This window comes from Phytophthora infestans, genomic scaffold, assembly GCF_000142945.1.
Source record: "Phytophthora infestans T30-4 supercont1.8 genomic scaffold, whole genome shotgun sequence".
Taxonomy (NCBI): domain Eukaryota; phylum Oomycota; class Peronosporomycetes; order Peronosporales; family Peronosporaceae; genus Phytophthora; species Phytophthora infestans.
In genome coordinates this window covers 3,387,858-3,405,196 of record NW_003303751.1, presented here as the reverse complement: position 1 = coordinate 3,405,196, position 17,339 = coordinate 3,387,858, and the positions used below count along the sequence as shown (strand labels likewise).

Genomic DNA, 17,339 nt, shown 5'->3' with positions numbered 1-17,339 from the left:
CAGCGACGTGTCGAGGTGCACCGTCGGCATCACGTTCGGGGAGTCTATCGAAGGCTTGAGAGGGTTGTTTGGATGTGGATTGTCTGATTGGGGTGAGTGCGTGCGTGCGATTGCGGCTGTTTGCGTTTGGTTTAATTCTGGGCGTTTGCGTGTGTCGGTGGGAGATGCTGCGTTTGAGCTAGCACTTTGGCGCAGAGGAAGCGTGTTGGGCTCATAACCCAAAGGTCGTTATATCGAGACCAACAAGTGCTATCTTTTGCGCGCGTGAGCCCAGTGCTTGCAGTAACAGCTCTTTTGCTGCTTCTACAGACTTTGCTCCGTCGTAAAGCGCGCGTCTAGTCTTTTGCCGCTATATCCCCGTCTCCAACAGCCACAACAATTCACAAGCGCCAAAAACAAGTCTTTATTTAGTGATCATCGAGATCAAGCAACGGATGCGACGAGCGGTTCGAGGTGATGTAGTTTTCATTTTGGAACGCTCGAACGGCTTTTGGGACGTTCGGTTGTGTTGTGTGAGCGGTGATTTCGTTGCCAAAACATCGAGAAGCGCTGGAAGACGACAGCGACGTTATCGAGGTGCACCGTCGGCATCAACGTTCGAAGGGTCTATCGAAGGCTTGAGGGGGTTGTTTTGGTTGTCTGATTGGGGTGAGTGCGTGCGTGCGATTGCGGCTGTTTGCGTTTGGTTTAATTCTGGGCGTTTGAGTGTGTCGGTGGGAGATGTTGCGTTTGAGCTAGCACTTTGGCGCAGAGGAAGCGTGTTGGGCTCATAACCCAAAGGTCGTTGGATCGAGACCAACAAGTGCTATCTTTTGCGCGCGTGAGCCCAGTGCTAGCAGTAACAGCTCTTTTGCTGCTTCTACAGACTTTGCTCGGTCGTAAAGCGCGAGTCTAGTCTTTTGCCGCTATATCCCCGTCTCCAACAGCCACACCAATTCACAAGCGCCAAAAACAAGTCTTTATTTAGTGATCATCGAGATCAAGCAACGGATGCGACGAGCGGTTCGAGGTGATGTAGTTTTCATTTTGGAACGCTCGAACGGCTTTTGGGACGTTCGGTTGGGTTGTGTGAGCGGTGATTTCGTTGCCAAAACATCGACAAGCACTGGAAGACGACAGCGACGTTATCGAGGTGCACCGTCGGCATCAACGTTCGGGGAGTCTATCGAAGGCTTGAGAAGGTGGTTTTGGATGTGGATTGTCTGATTGGGGTGAGTGCGTGCGTGCGATTGCGGCTGTTTGCGTTTGGTTTAATTCTGGGCGTTTGAGTGTGTCGGTGGGAGATGTTGCGTTTGAGCTAGCACTTTGGCGCAGAGGAAGCGTGTTGGGCTCATAACCCAAAGGTCGTTGGATCGAGACCAACAAGTGCTATCTTTTGTGCGCGTGAGCCCAGTGCTAGCAGTAACAGCTCTATTGCTGCTTCTACAGACTTTGCTCGGTCGTTAAGCGCGCGTCTAGTCTTTTGCCGCTATATCCACGTCTCCAACAGCCACACCAATTCACAAGCGCCAAAAACAAGTCTTTATTTAGCGATCATCGAGATCAAGCAACGGATGCGACGAGCGGCTCAAGGTGATGTAGTTTTCATTTTTGGACGCTCGAACGGCTTTTGGGACGTTCGGCTGGGTTGTGTGAGCGGTGATTTCGTTGCCAAAACATCGACAAGCGCTGGAAGACGACAGCGACGTTATCGAGGTGCACCGTCGGCATCAACGTTCGAGGAGTCTATCGAAGCCTTGAGGAGGGTGGATTTGGATGTGGAATTGCTGATTGGGCTGAGGTGCTGACGTGCGATTGCGGCTGTTTGCGTATGGTTTAATTCTGGGCGTTTGAGTGTGTCGGTGGGAGATGTTGCGTTTGAGCTAGCACTTTGGCGCAGAGGAAGCGTGTTGGGCTCATAACCCAAAAGTCGTTGGATCGAGACCAACAAGTGCTATCTTTTGTGCGCGTGAGCCCAGTGCTTGCAGTAACAGCTCTTTTGCTGCTTCTACAAACTTTGCTCGGTCGTTAAGCGCGCGTCTAGTCTTTTGCCGCTATATCCCCGTCTCCGACAGCCACACCAATTCACAAGCGCCAAAAACAAGTCTTTATTTAGTGATCATCGAGATCAAGCAACGGATGCGACGAGCGGCTCAAGGTGGTGTAGTTTTCATTTTGGAACGCTCGAACGGCTTTTGGGACGTTCGGTTGGGTTGTGTGAGCGGTGATTTCGTTGCCAAAACATCGACAAGCGCTGGAAGACGACAGCGACGTTGTCGAGGTGCACCGTCGGCATCAACGTTCGAAGGGTCTATCGAAGGCTTGAGAGGGTTGTTTTGGTTGTCTGATTGGGGTGAGTGCGTGCGTGCGATTGCGGCTGTTTGCGTATGGTTTGATTCTGGGCGTTTGCGTGTGTCGGTGGGAGATGTTGCGTTTGAGCTAGCACTTTGGCGCAGAGGAAGCGTGTTGGGCTCATAACCCAAAGGTCGTTGGATCGAGACCAACAAGTGCTATCTTTTGCGCGCGTGAGCCCAGTGCTAGCAGTAACAGCTCTTTTGCTGCTTCTACAGACTTTGCTCGGTCGTTAAGCGCGCGTCTAGTCTTTTGCCGCTATATCCACGTCTCCAACAGCCACACCAATATTTGTCTCTATTGTAGCAAATTTCTGGACTACTTACGATTATTCAACCATAATCAACTTTGTGGTCGTGACTCCGGGAATGTTGCCCCTGTTCTGTTTATCATTAACACTTGACACGGAATCAAAAACGGCAAAGTATTTGGCAGAGCATCTGAGTAGAGCTATTGATGAAGCTGAGCGGAAACAGGGGCCGTAGAAACTCGAATGCTGATTGGCAATGCTGCTTTTTTTTGGAGGCTGCGAGGGAAATACGGGGGAGATCTCGACTAATTTGCAGGGGGTTGCTCTGCTCACCTGTTAAATTTATTGTTGAAGACTTGCTCAATGCTGTACTTCTTCGAAGCTGCTCACAACAAAGCACTTGCTATCACCACGCATGTCCGAGACCACCACGTCGTGCTTAGCCAGCATCAAGCAACGCTGAGCGAGGCTATCAACGGACATCGCAGAGAGTTGACTGTCCCCGTCAGTACACGTTGGTATTCTCTCCATGCATGTCTATCCCGGGTGCTCGAGAACAAGATGTTGCTAAATATTTGTTTTGGAGCCGCAGCTTCAAATTAATTTCAAAATTCTGCAGCGAGACCAACATCAAAAGCAAAAATACCGTTAAGTGAGAAAACTATCAAAAATAGGGGATTTTGGAAAAAGCTGGAGCAAATTGTGGGGTCATTTGACCCCGTGATGAAACCCATGAAATCGATTCGGACAACTGTTCAATCTCACGCGTGTATTCTCGATTTTCAGGAGTTGCTAACCCAGGCATTGAGACCGAACATTCAAACCTCCAAGCGTCAATCAGCGCATGCGTTGAAATATCGGTTTTGTGCACACTGACGCTACAGGGTTGGCATTTCTCCTAGACCCCACACTGACCTGAATTGTTTTGTCAGATCCAACGAAGGTGATACTATCGAGCAAGGATGTGCATTTGCTGCAAGGACTGAGATAATTACGCGCCTACGAGTAGCGAGAAATCGGTTCAGCCAAGCATTGAATTGCTCAGCTACGGATTAGCGGTGGTGGTCAGCTGCGAAGAGAGCGATATATGGGGGAGCGAATCCTCAAGACTGGTGGTATTCAAACCAAAGCAAGTATCCGTTGCTGTGGGAGATTCCCAGCTCGTATTTGCCATACTGACGTCTTTGGCGGCAAGCGAGCGCACATGAACTATCATTGATCCATCCATTCCAAGAAGCTCAACAAGTGACGGCAGAGAATGTCGATATGCTGGCGCGCATCTACGTCAACCACCACGCCTCTCAGAGGGAGGCAGCAGGCTGGGCACGGGTGCACTCTTATTGAGAAAGCCTTGAAGCCCCTGAGAGAGATGTGCCAGAGCAGAATACCACGTGATTAGCATTCTGAATAGCGGCAATCTATTTCGAGCAAGGGTTGTTTATCTATGTCGAGCAATTTCGCAACTATTATAATACTGCACAAGCATAATCGTTTTAAATATTTTCGAAATTACTCGAAACCATCACTTGAATGCATCGTGTGACCACGATTGGTTGCATTGTTGCGCGCGTTTTTTTGTTTGAACGCGCACGCAGTAGCGCATATCCGTTATTGACTTGCTTGAGTGAAAACCCACTTAGGTACGCTATACGGCGACTTCTGGGCAGTTTGAAAAATACAGGAAATTTGTATGCGATTGAAAAACGGCAAATAATTCTCAATATAACAGCCAGCTGCAGCCCATAAAATGTGGAGAAATTGAAGGCCAAGAATACCCCAGTATCAGCCGTGCTAAACATATGATGGATGAAGCGTTCGCTTCGGCTGCTCATCGAACTCTTCAGGGTATGCCTGAGCAGCCGGCCCTCGAAGACGAATGAGTATGAACTGCAGATGAATTTTTGCAAAAAATAACTGGACATTATAGTTTTTTTGTAGATTTCGTAAACGATTGCTTCTGCCAGAGCAAATTGGGGTATCGGTACTTCAAGTTCGCAGCGTATGATACGCTGCGTAAGCTTATCTACCAATTCCACGTTGAAACTGCTTGGTTCGTGGCGAAGACCATTGTGGACAAGCCAATTACGACCACGATACCGTTCAAAATATGCCCGCGTCCAACAAGACTGAAACCAACAATGTTAGAGGTTTCCTCACAGTATTCTGGTATCGGGATCTCATAGCTTACCTTGAGTGAAAAATGCACGGATATATGAACGCGAGCGGCACAGAGCAGAATCCGCCGATGATGGAGACAAAATTGTCCAGCTGTAACAAACAACACATTAATATATCGACGATATAACAAGCCCAACTCTAAAATACGGTACCTCGTTTTTGCCAAAATACCCAATGACAGCAGTTAAACAGACAAGCGCGAAGCGGAAGCCATTCTTTTGCCACCGCCAGAATCCCTTGACACGCTGGTACGGAAACAACTTGTTCTCGAGGATGTTGATCACTGGATATAGCATCAAAGGGTACGAGAGTACCAGTGCCAGGGAATATGTCAGCTGCACAGCCATTGTTCCCGTACTCTCACTCGAACTGGGGAGATTCAACGTCACCACTGATTGCGTGTTCTGCCCAAAAGCCGCATATACCGTGCCAGCAAACAGAATGCAAATGACCAGGATACACACTACACACCACGACAAGATGGCCGGAAACTTGTATTTGATTTGATCGTCCATGGCATCGTATGTAGGCAGCACCAGCCCGATACCCTCAAAGCAGTAGACAGCAACGCCAAGAAACATCGCCCAGTTTTCGGAGTTAAAGTACTGCCATGACGATTCACCAGGAGTTGCGCTCTCAAGTGTCTTGGCGGTGTAAGTGAGAATGTACACAAGACCGAATACAATGAGCACGTCTGCAAATAAGCTCGTGAAAGCAAAGTACTCCAGACGACGCACCCACACTAGTGGGGTGTACAGTGGAATCTGAAGCAGAATTAGCGTCCACGATGACGTCGTGCTTGAGCTCTGGAGGTTGAACGCGTGCAGTACAACCTCGCCAATGTTTTTCTCAACGAATATAAGGTACGAGCAGCAGAATCCGATCTGCGAGAGCACTAACGACACGTTCACTGCACGTCGGCCGAAGGTGCCAAAAGCTTGCTCTCCCACGATACCGTACGAGACATTGAGGTGGTTGTGGGTATGGAGAAGCACAGTCGAGCACTCGACCAGGCGCAACATGCAGAATGTTGAGAGTGCTGCAGACACACAGAGTCCCACGATCGAAAACAACATGCCTCCGTTCTGGAATCCTTTCGGCAGGAACAGAATTCCACTCCCGATAAAAGACTTGAAAATCGTAAAAATTGTCTGCTTGACTGACGCTCCTCTTGTCGGGGTCGCGTCCGTCTCCGTATGGAATGTGTCGAGGCTGCTGAATAACGGGATCAGCTCTTCCTGCTTGCTCAAGATTGCATACACCGATCACGTTTAGAAACTGAGAATGTGACATCATTGCATGAAATGTGCGCACATTTTGGCTGTACTCGTCGCCGAGATGCAGCGTTTCGTTAACGAAGCCGCAATAGGTAGATTGAAGCAAATTGTTCGGCTTGATGGATGCCAGGAACGCGTTTTGCACGTGGATCGGTGGAGAATTATCCCCAGCAGGCAAATTAGCAATGACGTGGTCGCGCCTGAAACCTCCTGGCTGGGCAATGTCCGACGCCTTTCCTGTCATAGCAGAACACACACAGGGCATCAGACCCTCATCCAATTCTAGCGATCTGGCCTCATCACGAACCGACGTCTTTGTAGAGCACCTCACTCACGTCCGGCAATGACTTGGTGCGAACCATTCCGTCATGAGAGTCCTTCAATGCAGCGCTGTAGATCTCGCGCGTCATGTCTGAACCCTCTTCGGCGATATCGTGCACGAACGCGGGAGTGCGCACATCGTAGTCCTTCGATCCGGGTGAAAACATGTTGCTGCGGAGGCTCGAAGAGAATTCAGCTGTAACCGCGCCCACCGCACTGGCGCAACTTGAAACTGACATGCCTACTTCAACGATCGAGTGTAGAAATGGCTACATGAAAACCCTCATAAAATAATACAGCAAAAGATACGATGTCATTATTTCGGGACGCCTCTTCTACCTCGCACATGCTGCCGGACTGCTACGAGGTCTTCAACACGGAGCATGCGTTGCTAGTTTGCGCACGGAGCCTGACGTTCGGCACCTTCTGTCTCGGAACGCTAGCCGCGACTGCCTACGCCTTCCAGCGAATCTTACCTATTTTCCTGAGCTCGCAATGGTATGTCACCAACCTCAGTATGTTGGCACTGGCGGGGATCCAGATGGCGCTGCTGGTCTACGAGTGCTTCATCACCAATAGCCCCAAAATCCTCGTGCTAGCCAAGTACTTTCGATGTGTGCAAATAGTCATCTCCTGCGTGCTGTATGGGAAATCCGCCGGGGAACTTGTTAGCAGAACGAAACTGGTAAGACTGAGAGGGTGCTCTCAAAAGATGTCGAGGATGTTGATCATAAACTGTTGCTGTTGCCATTCGACAGTTTTACAGCATGCTGATCCCGATTGTAGGACTTGCCACGATCGCCATGACGGCGGATGCTTTGCTTGTTGTCGGAGCCTACGACGAGATCGATTGTCACCATGTTACGTGGATGGCCATGTCGGCAACAGCGGTCGTCCTCACGGGTTTGTTTGATTTTAAAAGCAATCATGATCTGCCAAATACTGACAGCGAGTTGCTGTGGGTAGCTGGCTTTGCTATTCCAGGTCGAGTCGTTCTAGAGGAGATCAACTCCACCGCACGAAAACAGGTACGGTCAACGCTGAGCTGTGTGTGTGTATTTGTTTTCTTTTAAGGTTTTCTCACATGATACCCACTCCAGCTCAAAAAGTTTCAGGATTGCGCTGCGTTAACCGAGTTGGAGCAGTCGAATCATCAGCTGTGGATTCTCCTGATCGTACGTGCACCTGCCAAGATCCCAACCGACTTTTGATGCTTACGCATTTATGCTAACAGTGTAACCTCGTGAGCACAAGCTTGCAGCTCGTAGTAGACGCGTATCTTTCCTTTAGCGTTGGTGGTAAGTTCTGTTGGTCTGTTCCGTGGTGGGGAAACTGAAATGCGCTAATGCTGACACTTACAGGCAAGCAAAGAGAGTGCGACAGCATGTTCTTTGACGAAAACGGTGGGCTCTTTGAGCAGTCGACGCGCTTGACGATCTCCATTGGATCGTACCTCGTACCGAACTGGGGCGTGCTCTATGTGTTCTACGTGCTTCCGCGCTTCCAGTTTTCCACCGCTTTAGACGTGCCCGGACTTCTGTTTGACGACGATGTCGATGAAGCAGCGTACGAACTCCTACCCATCGATGAGCATGGAGTAGTGCCTAGCTGCAGTAGCAGTAATAATAGAGGTAGACGATTCTACTGATGTACGTGAAGTTTTATGATCGCGTGTCGAGTCACTTTGTGGTCCAAGAACACGATGTCATGCGCCTCCAGGACAGCAATACGACGTTCGATGAAAGCAGGTCCGGCACAGCTTTTGCCCGTCCTTCAACTTGGCGTGTTGATACGCGACGGATCCTCTTACAAACTCCAAATCTCCTACCGAAGCGTTGCGCTCGACAAACTCAGCCATTCTCAGAATAGAAGTCGAGGCCACGAGGCTTTTGCTTTTTTTTATCGACTCGCTTGGTCACTTCCCAATCATGAGCCACGACTCAGTCCGCATGCTGCACACGGCACCACCCGCTAAGTCACCGCTGGATCTCTCGGCGCACGACGTAGCTATGGTGCGTCTTGGTAGCGGCTCCACTCTACAGCGCTCGCACAGCAAACCCGAGCACCCGACGTCCCAGATGGGCGCTGCTGCCGTGGATGCCGAAAACCAGCACACCAAGCGCCACAACGGCAAGAAACTACTGTTCCTACGCAAATTTAGTGTGTTGGAGGAGGACATTGTCGTCTGCAATCGAGTTCGTTGCGGCGTCGACCCGTCCTGGTTCCAACAGCGGAATGCTGGCGACCACCGCTACCTACGTGCACTGAGCTTTGAAGAGGCGAGACTGGCAGCTACGCGTCGCCGTCGCTCAGTGTCGATGGCGGCGGCCTATCCGAAAAAGAGCCAAAGCATGCGCATCAACATAAGCGACTTGATGGAGGACGACGATGCTGCCACGAGTAAAAGTAGTGCCGGTAGCGAATACAGCTCGTTCAGCTCGTTCACAGCTCATTCTACCGGTAATGGTAAAGATGGCGGCTCAAAGCCGCCTCCGAAAAGTGAAGGTAGCATACGTGCACCACCGGGAATAATGCGGTCTGGATCCTCACGAAAAAGTGTGTCAAGCCCACGCATGCGCACGGCATCAGAAAGCTCGGCGTTGCTCACTCCTCGTGAGAAGGCGATGCATGGACGTTACCTCATCCGCGAGTCGTTCGCTGCGGGAGCCTACGGTAAGGTTTGCTCTGGACAAGACAAGTCTTCTCTCGAGGAGGTTGCGGTGAAAATCGTGCCAAAGTACATTTTGATCTCACCCGAAGAAAAGCAGTCAGGCATCGAAGAGAACAAGTGTCGAGAGTTTTTTCGGCAGCTGTTGCTTGCTCTTGAGTATCTACACGGCAATAACATCGTTCACCATGACATCAAGCCCCACAACGTTCTGTTGGACGATGATGGCGCTACGATTAAATTGTGCGACTTTGGAGCCTCGCGAGCGTTCGGTGGTCACGATACTTCGCTGCCATTTGCTGGCATCTTCGGTACAGTTGGCTACATTGCGCCTGAATTACTTGATGGTAAGGCATCGTACGGGCCTCCTATTGACATGTTCAGCGCTGGCATTATGCTTTTCGAGATGGTGTTCGGATACGGACCCTTCTACCCACCCAGTGCTTGTACGCACCAGGAGTTGGAGTTTCCCAGTAGACCAAAGGCATCTCCAGAGGTAAAACAGCTTTTGATTCGGCTACTAGAGAAGGATCCGAGGAAGCGAATAACAGCAGCCCAAGCTCTTGGCCATTCGTGGATCACGCTCAGTGCAGGTGGTCGCTCGGCTGCCTCTTCTCTCGTGAATACTTCTACGGCCTTGCCGCCGTCACCAACTCGTGTTCGAAGGTAGTGCTTGCTAGTTTTATTCTCCAATTTGTTTTCACTCATTGTAAGCAAGCGTACATACCAATCTGTATAAAAGTAAAATCGCTAAAGATTCTATCTACGAGTTGTTTATGAGAAACCCGTCCACGCCAGGCCCATATGCCGTGTTGGTGGCGTATCCAACTACAACCGCCAGCGCAGCAATGACCGAGATGAAGTTGCCAATCAATCCAAGGAGTGTGGCAGCACCAATGGATATGAGCCAAAACGCCACCAGCATCACCATCGCAGTACCTTGATTCTCTTGAAAGAGAGGTTCGGCTCCATGAGGAAGCTTGCCGTTGTCCTCGTAAAAGGCCTTGAGCAAAGACTCCTTACGTTCGAAGCGCTTTTCCAACCAGGCCGCTAAGTCAGTCTCACTTTTGTCACGCAAAACCGAGATGTCCACTCGCTCGATGTAGAAATGGATCATTCGCGGCATACGACCGGTAAGCAGTGACGACTCCGATGGACGTTCGTTAGCGGCATAGTCCACGTAGAACATGGTGACATCGTACACAGCGGTAAGTTGTGAGCGCAGCAGTGGGAACATAAATGTCCAACCCGTCGTGCGTGGGTACAGCGAGTACTGACGAGGTGAAAGGCTTTTCTTCTCTGCAAATACAGCACTCTTTTCGAGGTTACTCTCGCTCAGATCGGTGCCTTCGGGGAAAAGGAGATAGGAAGCCTCCGGTTCTGTCGACGTGAGGAATGGCAACAACTTGCGCAAATTCACTTGGTCATCAGCCCAACGGCGTTGCTGCGTGTGTAAGAACAATTGTTAGTGGAGCTCAGCAATCTCCTCTCGTGGCACTAATACCAGAAAGATGAAGATGAAGTGCTGCATGGCCCACCCGAAGATGGGCATTTTCCGTAATGGGGCCTTCAAGACGATCCGCAACTGATGCAGCGTCCGCGTCCGCCACGCGACGCTCCACAGCAGCATCCAGTCGATACGAGTGCGGTGGTTTGACAGCCATAGCGCTCGATCCTTCGATAATTCGCTCTCACGAGCTTTCGTCTCCGCATCGCCGAGCACTCGAACCTGGATTCCAAACAATTTCTCTGCAGAATACATTGTGAGCGTCTAGCAGTAGCAGCTTCAAGCACCGGTAACTATTCCCCTGCGTACCAAGAAGCAGCACCACTTGGCCCATCCACGCCCATTGTCTGCTCCAATAAATGCATCAGCACCATTCAATTCAGTAACCAGCTTTTCTTGCTTCTTGGCAAGTATTCCGACGAACATGAAGCGAGTGACGCGGCGATAGAAGCGTTTGGTCTGTAGAAACGCCGGCAGTGGGAGAGCCGCCAGCAAGAAACATGGGGTCAATATCCAGGCCACACCTGTCCAACCCGTGACCACTAGCGACGTCAGGAACACGACGCCCACAACAGCCACGCCCATGGTCTCCGGTGTGCAGTACAAGTACTGTAGTCACTTGTATTTTGAGATGGGTACACTGTACCAGGTATTCTTGAAGATTCATTTCACTCGAAGAAGGAAAAAAAATGACGACGAGGGAGGAAGGAGAGCGTGATGTAAAGCTCCTCGTGAGCTTTGTGGCGATGGTTTTCGTGGGCCTCGGCAACAAGAGTTCGTGGATTAATCTAATCTATGTAAAAAGATGCTGCTTATACTGCTCACACTGACGTAATGCTCTCCTCATTTTTATGACAAGTCTTCCAGAAGTGAGATTTTATTGCTTGACCTAGCTACTCTAGCCCTTTATGACTCTCTTTTGCTGACAGACTGCAGACCATCCCGATGCACAACTATCCAACGTTCCTCAACCTGCTCACCACATTCATCTACGTACGTGCTGCGTCTACTGGTATTGCGTTGAGTTAGATAAGACGCTTATTTTTTTGACGTTGTATAAAGATCCCCATCAGTTTCGCATACATCCTGCCAATGATCAAGTACGGTAGTGCCATCACGTGGGACCAGCGCAGCATCCCAAAACGCAAGTTCGCTGTCATGGGAGGACTTGACTCGGTCGCCGGCATCCTGCAAGTTTTTGCAGCCACCTACCTAGGCGGATCACTCATAATTTTGCTTGGACAAGCTGCGATTCCTATCTCGATGCTTATTTCCAGTCTGCTGCTCAAGGCCAAGTATTCAAAGTATCAATATGTAGGTGCAGTGGTTGTGACCCTGGGTCTGTTGATCGTGTTGGGTTATGGTGGCTCGAGTGGCAGCACGGGCACAGATCCACACCTCATGGTGCTATGGTCTGTTGTCATGATCTTCAGCTGCGTCCCCATGTGCTTGTCCAGCGTTTACAAAGAGAAGGCGCTTGGGGAGGCGGAGTTAGATGCGGTTTTCCTGAATGGCTGGATTGCTGTGTTCCAGTTCTTGTTCTCAATTCCGCTGACATTTCCCGCTGCGATGGTCGGAGATCACCCAGTCACCCCTCGCGAACTTCCGGAAAACCTGCACGACGGTCTGATGTGCTACTTGGGACAGAATACCATCACTGAGGGTGCGCACAAAGATGACTGCGAGAAGGCGACCGTCTACGTGACGGCCTATCTGCTGTTTAACGTGGCCTATAATCTGTTGATTATCCTGATCCTCAAGTTTGGCAGCGCCAACATCCTCTGGCTAGTAAGTGGCTGCTTGTTTTTGTTGGTATAGTCAAAACTCAAACTTTTTCTTACGTGTATTCAACAGGCCATGACCATTATGGTTCCACTCGGCAACGTCGCGTTCACGTTTCCGTTCATGCCGGAGCACCAGCCGCTGCACGCAAAGGACATCGCAGGTTTGCTGTTCATCATGATGGGGCTGTTCGTTTACCGCTTCCTGGAGGAATTGATGGAGTCCTGGAACAATCGTAAGCCTATTTACCCCGGCGAAAAGAGCCCAGCAACAGATGAACTGAAGCGTGCGCTCATCAGCAGCGACAGTGACAACAGCGACGATTTGGACAGAGCGGTGTAAGTCGATACTTCGAAGTATAAGAAAAATTCTGAGCTGACAACATGAATTAAAATGCCGAGTACTAAATTGCAAAAAAAAGAACACACACGTAGCTGCAGTTTCGCGAGATACTGCGTGTTAAGCTTAGTCCAGAGTATTCACCAAGTACATCTACTTGCTTTTTTTAAGATAAGACTTTATGCAATTTAAACAGATGTAATAAAATTGGTTAGGCTGTCAAGCTGTCCTAGAAAAAAACTTTAGATTGGCTTTTACAAAATTTAAAACAGTAGAAAAAGCTTTTACACTTAAAAGTTTAAAGCTGTTCTAAATTGTTTTTGAATTTTGTCAAATGATTATGTATACAACACAACCCATTGTGGCCATCGAGCTCCGCAGACCGCAGAACGCAACTTGGATTCCGGATTATGCTGGCCGCCGCTACGAAGAGCTTCGCGCGCGTCGCCAGCGCCGCCGGATCGCGCCGTGCACCGCTTATCAGCGCACAGCTCTCTTTCTTTTCCACAGAGACAGCCACTGCCGCGACGCCTGCAGCTGAGAAGCCCAAGCGCACCAAGCTCAAGATCCCAACCAAACGCGCCGCGTCGTTGCTGCAGCAGTTGGAGGCGGAAGCCGTGGCCAAGGCCTCGGAGGGAAAGGACATTGACAACTTTAAGCCCGGTGACTCAGTCGAGGTGCAATACCTGCTGAGCCGTACGGGCGGCCGCGTACAGCGCGTCAAGGGCGTCGTGCTTGCGCGGCGAAACCGTGGCACGGGCAGTTCCTTCGTCATTCGCAACGTAAGCCTGTTCTTATAGCGACCTCGTACAGTGCTGATAACGAGAGACTGACTGGTTTGTGTATTTCAGCACATTGGCGGCTACGGCTACGAGCAGAAGATTTTCCTGCACTCACCTCTGCTTCAGAGCGTCAAGAAATTGCAGGAGGCGTTTATCCACAAAGGCAAGAAGCGCGTACGTCGTGCAAAACTTTTCTATCTGCGTGAGAAGGCACCCAGCTTCACCACAGTCTAGACAGTGTGGCTACTTCTGACTCGTGGAGACCAGCAACATCTTCTCTTTTGGAATCGGCAGAACAATTGTGCTGGTGGAACTCAGAGGAGCGCTGACGCTGGATAGACGTAGTAAAGCAACACGAGTAGGAAGGTGATAAAACAGCACTAACACTAGACCATTCAGACCACAAGCTGCAGGACAGGAACAGGCTTGTCTCTGTATTGGCAAAAGGTAGCTCAGTTCGTCTACTCTGCAAGCCGCTGTGACTGGGCCAGCGACTTCATCTAGGGCCCTAACGCTCCCTTTATCTGCGTTTCTTCTTTTTGGACTTGCGAATGCCAGAGCTGCTAGTCACCACGACAGCTGCAGGCTTGTCCGATTCCGCCTTGCGCGCAGCACGAGCGGCTGCATCAAGCTTGAGAGCATCTTTCTCCGTGCCCATACCAGCTCCCTGAGCGCCGACAAAGCGGTTGCGGCCGCGACGACCACGCTTGCCGTGCGAGCGCTGCTTGCGCGGAATCCAGCGCTCCGGGTCCGGGTTTACAAGTCCAATGGACGCATTGTAGTCCGGACGAGCACGAAGGTTGGCCAGATGTGCCTCCCTACGTTTGGCACGCTTGCGGGCAATCGCCTCTGGACTCTTCGCGGCGCGCTTGCGTCTGCATAGGTTAGAAAAGAAACAATAATGAGCTGTCTACACCAGACAAACGTAGCCAGAGTTCAGCACGTACTCGTTCTTCTTGTCGCCAGTGTCTGCGAACTTGGCAGCCAATCGGGTCGAGCGCGGAACTTGCTTCTCCAGCTCGCTCGGATCAACACCACTCTCCTCAACAGCGGGGAGCATGGCGCACCGAGCTTCAGCAGCTTCAGCATCACAGAACGACCTGCGTAAATGACATGGGAGTTAGAGCCACGTCGAATTAAAGAAAACAGCACAATATTCGCAGACAACTTACAGAGCGACAACCAGTGAGGCCATAGAGCGAAGGCGAAGATCGCGGTCCAAAGTGCCCGCAGTCTCGCCTTCAAGCAGCTCCAAGTACGCATCGGCAGCCTCGCGGTACTGCTTCTTCTGGATCTTGTACCAGCAGTCACCCTCACGAATCTTCATAGCCTGCTCAGACGTGTAGTCGCCAGCCTTGTGGTGGGCCAGTGCGCTCTCCAACACGGCTTGTGCCGATGCTGAGTCGCCTGCCTGCTCGTACAGGGCGACAAGGGTAGCCACCGTACCGGGGGAGTGCGCCAGCTGCTCGATCGAGCGAATGCACTCGGCAGACTTCACTACTTGCCCTTCAGTTAAGTAGACGTGTGCGAGACCAAGACGACCACCAACGCTCATGTCGCCCTAAGAGCACGTGAGATCCCCATAAAGTATAGTCAGTCCAACCACTAACAGAAACACACTGACGGGTATGGCGTTTGCTACCTGGAGCTGCTCGATCGCGCCAGTCGCCGACTGGTTCTTGATTGCCAGCAATACTACAATGTCAGCAATTGACTTCGACGAGGGGAACTGCTTCTTCAACGTCTCCAAACTGTCGCGACAATCTTCCGTCTGGTGGATCCGAGCGAAGAAGTAAGTGTTTTACATCATTGGTTCTGATAAAACTCCAGCTATACAACTGGGCGCACCTTGTTCAACAGACATAACAGTAGCGCGCGGTTCGTGAGGATGGCCTCTCGCTGGACTGAGCTCAGCTTGTCAGACAGCACGGACGCGTCAATGTTCTTCAGTCGCTTGAATGAGTCTAGCACGTCGCGGTCCTTGCGGATCGTCACGATATTGTTCGAAGCCACAGCACCCACAGCTCGGTTGCGTAGCCTGCACAGCCGCAACACAGCAACAGTTGGCAAACAAAAGCCGTCACACGTCACTTTCTACAGCTGGAAGTGTCCAGAAAAACTGGAGTACATACTTCAGCTTTAGCACGTCGCGGTAGTCCGACAGAGCACCGTCCAGATCGCCGCGCATCTGCTTCACAAATGCCAGTTGCGTCTTGATGACAGCCACTTCTTCTTCAATCTCGGCTTCCGTGGCACCCTCAGCCCCAAACGTATCGCGGCACAAGCCTGTCATGAATCAGGATGTCAAGTATTATACGTTAACACAGCCCCCCCCCTCTACCAAGATTAAACGCAGTTCTCACGTTCAGCAGTCAGCAAGAGCTCCTCCGCCGCCTCCCAATCACCCGACTGAATAGCCACAAACGACTTGTTAAAGGCCACTTCGAACCCATCATCGATCTGTGGCAGTGAAACATACGCAAACCCAGCAGTATTAGACAGCATTCTGACTGCAACAATGCTCGTTCGGGAAAATACGCACAGGAATCTCGCGATCCTTCAGCTCCTGACTTTTCCCCGCACTTGCATACGCCGCAAGCAGATTAGTTTGCAGCTCCAGAAGGTCGTCGCCCTGCAAAGCGTAGCCATTACCCAAAGAGTTGTCAGAGGGAAGCTCATCGACGACCTGATGCTCTACACACCTCCTGACCACGCGAGAGCAGCAGCTCGTAGATGCGGATACTCTGGTCGTAATTTCCTTTACGGAAGTGCTGCACAGTCAGCATAAAAACAGCGTCAGACCCCCTGAGTCTTCCTACATAATAGTAATGTAGCAATCAACGCACCAACTGCGCCGCCAGATGCAGTTGTGGAGTGTTTTGCGTCTCCAAGTCTCCTCCCTCCAGCAGCTTCAGCGCGTCGTCGTCCTGCTTGAGGCGGTAAAGGCAATATGCCTTCTCCATACTTAGGAAGTCATACTTCACAGCCAGCTCCAAGGCCTTGTCGAGCTAAAACAAGAGCGACGTGAGCCTAGAAGCTCGGACAGCCTCCAACAACAAACTAGAAACACACTAACCTTCTCTAGACGAATGAGTGCCACACACTTGACTTTGACGGCGTCTATGTCATCCGGAAACTTGGAGCGGACTGCCAAACACACCGTTGGATGTCAGAAACGCAGCATCCCCCCTCCTACCTACTTAACATTTCTCGATTCGCCGCACTCTTATTGCAGATGTCCACGGCACGCGAGTAATTCTCGCGCTTGACTGCTGCGTTGAGCTCCGAGAAGCTCGCAGCCACCGCAGCTGCCATTTTTTTCCCTTGTCGAAATAGAGAAAAATTAACTCACAGCCTAAGCTTTTACGGTTCTTACCGGTATTTGAACTGTCCAATTATTAATTTGTGATGAGATACAAAAAATTCTTAGAACAAATTAAGACCTTAAGAAAAACATTTTTCTTTACCGTACTTAGCATTTTTTTTAATTTTTTATTTTAGCGTGCGAGATAGAAACTCAAAAATTTAATATTACTAAAAGCAGATAGACTAAAAGTAGTCAAAGAAATTCAAACTAAATATTTTCAAATTTGTAAAAATGACACTTTTGAAAAAGCTGGAAGTGTATCAACATCTTTCATTTAGATGACATCGACTTAAAGACCAGGGGTTACTGGTAACTTCAAAATCGTTAAGCTATTGTAGCGGCAGAAAATAAAGGGGCTAGTAATCAAAGCCCCATGGTGGGCTCAATTTTCAGATATGACATTTAGATATGTGATAAAACCGCCCATTTTGAGTATGAATTTGGTGTTAAAACATGCTAATTCGCAGTAGTTTTGTCGCTACAGGCTCCCCAAAACGGTGTCTCCGAGGACATTTAAACGGGGAAACAGTTGCTATA

General features: G+C 50.3%; 7 protein-coding genes across 7 annotated transcripts; 4 read left to right on the top strand and 3 right to left on the bottom strand.

Moving 5' to 3' along the window:
• Positions 1 to 4,765: 4,765 nt before the first annotated feature.
• Positions 4,766 to 6,524, bottom strand: PITG_06641 (Amino Acid/Auxin Permease (AAAP) Family; the record flags this gene model as incomplete). Its single annotated transcript, XM_002998675.1, has 4 exons — positions 4,766 to 4,849; positions 4,939 to 5,997; positions 6,074 to 6,273; positions 6,344 to 6,524. 4 exons carry the CDS (start codon positions 6,522 to 6,524, stop codon positions 4,766 to 4,768), a joined length of 1,524 nt encoding a protein of 507 aa, XP_002998721.1.
• A 179-nt stretch (positions 6,525 to 6,703) lies between these two features.
• PITG_06640 (uncharacterized protein) lies at positions 6,704 to 8,005 on the top strand (the record flags this gene model as incomplete). The annotated part of the gene is made up of 6 exons (XM_002998674.1): positions 6,704 to 7,042; positions 7,116 to 7,260; positions 7,324 to 7,385; positions 7,458 to 7,532; positions 7,592 to 7,655; positions 7,719 to 8,005. 6 exons carry the CDS (start codon positions 6,704 to 6,706, stop codon positions 8,003 to 8,005), a joined length of 972 nt encoding a protein of 323 aa, XP_002998720.1.
• Positions 8,006 to 8,285: 280 nt separating this feature from the next.
• On the top strand, positions 8,286 to 9,648 carry PITG_06639 (protein kinase; the record flags this gene model as incomplete). The annotated part of the gene is made up of 2 exons (XM_002998673.1): positions 8,286 to 8,788; positions 8,867 to 9,648. The coding sequence occupies one exon, from the start codon at positions 9,214 to 9,216 to the stop codon at positions 9,523 to 9,525; it is 312 nt and encodes a 103-aa protein (XP_002998719.1).
• Positions 9,649 to 9,788: 140 nt separating this feature from the next.
• On the bottom strand, positions 9,789 to 11,117 carry PITG_06638 (lysocardiolipin acyltransferase, putative; the record flags this gene model as incomplete). The annotated part of the gene is made up of 4 exons (XM_002998672.1): positions 9,789 to 10,469; positions 10,530 to 10,772; positions 10,855 to 10,879; positions 10,957 to 11,117. The coding sequence occupies 4 exons, from the start codon at positions 11,115 to 11,117 to the stop codon at positions 9,789 to 9,791; spliced, it is 1,110 nt and encodes a 369-aa protein (XP_002998718.1).
• Positions 11,118 to 11,477: 360 nt separating this feature from the next.
• On the top strand, positions 11,478 to 12,656 carry PITG_06637 (Drug/Metabolite Transporter (DMT) Superfamily; the record flags this gene model as incomplete). The annotated part of the gene is made up of 3 exons (XM_002998671.1): positions 11,478 to 11,525; positions 11,595 to 12,320; positions 12,387 to 12,656. The coding sequence occupies 3 exons, from the start codon at positions 11,478 to 11,480 to the stop codon at positions 12,654 to 12,656; spliced, it is 1,044 nt and encodes a 347-aa protein (XP_002998717.1).
• Positions 12,657 to 13,063: 407 nt separating this feature from the next.
• Positions 13,064 to 13,669, top strand: PITG_06636 (uncharacterized protein; the record flags this gene model as incomplete). Its single annotated transcript, XM_002998670.1, has 2 exons — positions 13,064 to 13,435; positions 13,505 to 13,669. 2 exons carry the CDS (start codon positions 13,064 to 13,066, stop codon positions 13,667 to 13,669), a joined length of 537 nt encoding a protein of 178 aa, XP_002998716.1.
• A 286-nt stretch (positions 13,670 to 13,955) lies between these two features.
• On the bottom strand, positions 13,956 to 16,750 carry PITG_06635 (signal recognition particle, putative; the record flags this gene model as incomplete). The annotated part of the gene is made up of 12 exons (XM_002998669.1): positions 13,956 to 14,310; positions 14,383 to 14,535; positions 14,608 to 14,996; positions 15,078 to 15,206; positions 15,284 to 15,473; positions 15,568 to 15,721; positions 15,799 to 15,895; positions 15,978 to 16,067; positions 16,138 to 16,206; positions 16,282 to 16,443; positions 16,512 to 16,582; positions 16,660 to 16,750. 12 exons carry the CDS (start codon positions 16,748 to 16,750, stop codon positions 13,956 to 13,958), a joined length of 1,950 nt encoding a protein of 649 aa, XP_002998715.1.
• Positions 16,751 to 17,339: the final 589 nt, after the last annotated feature.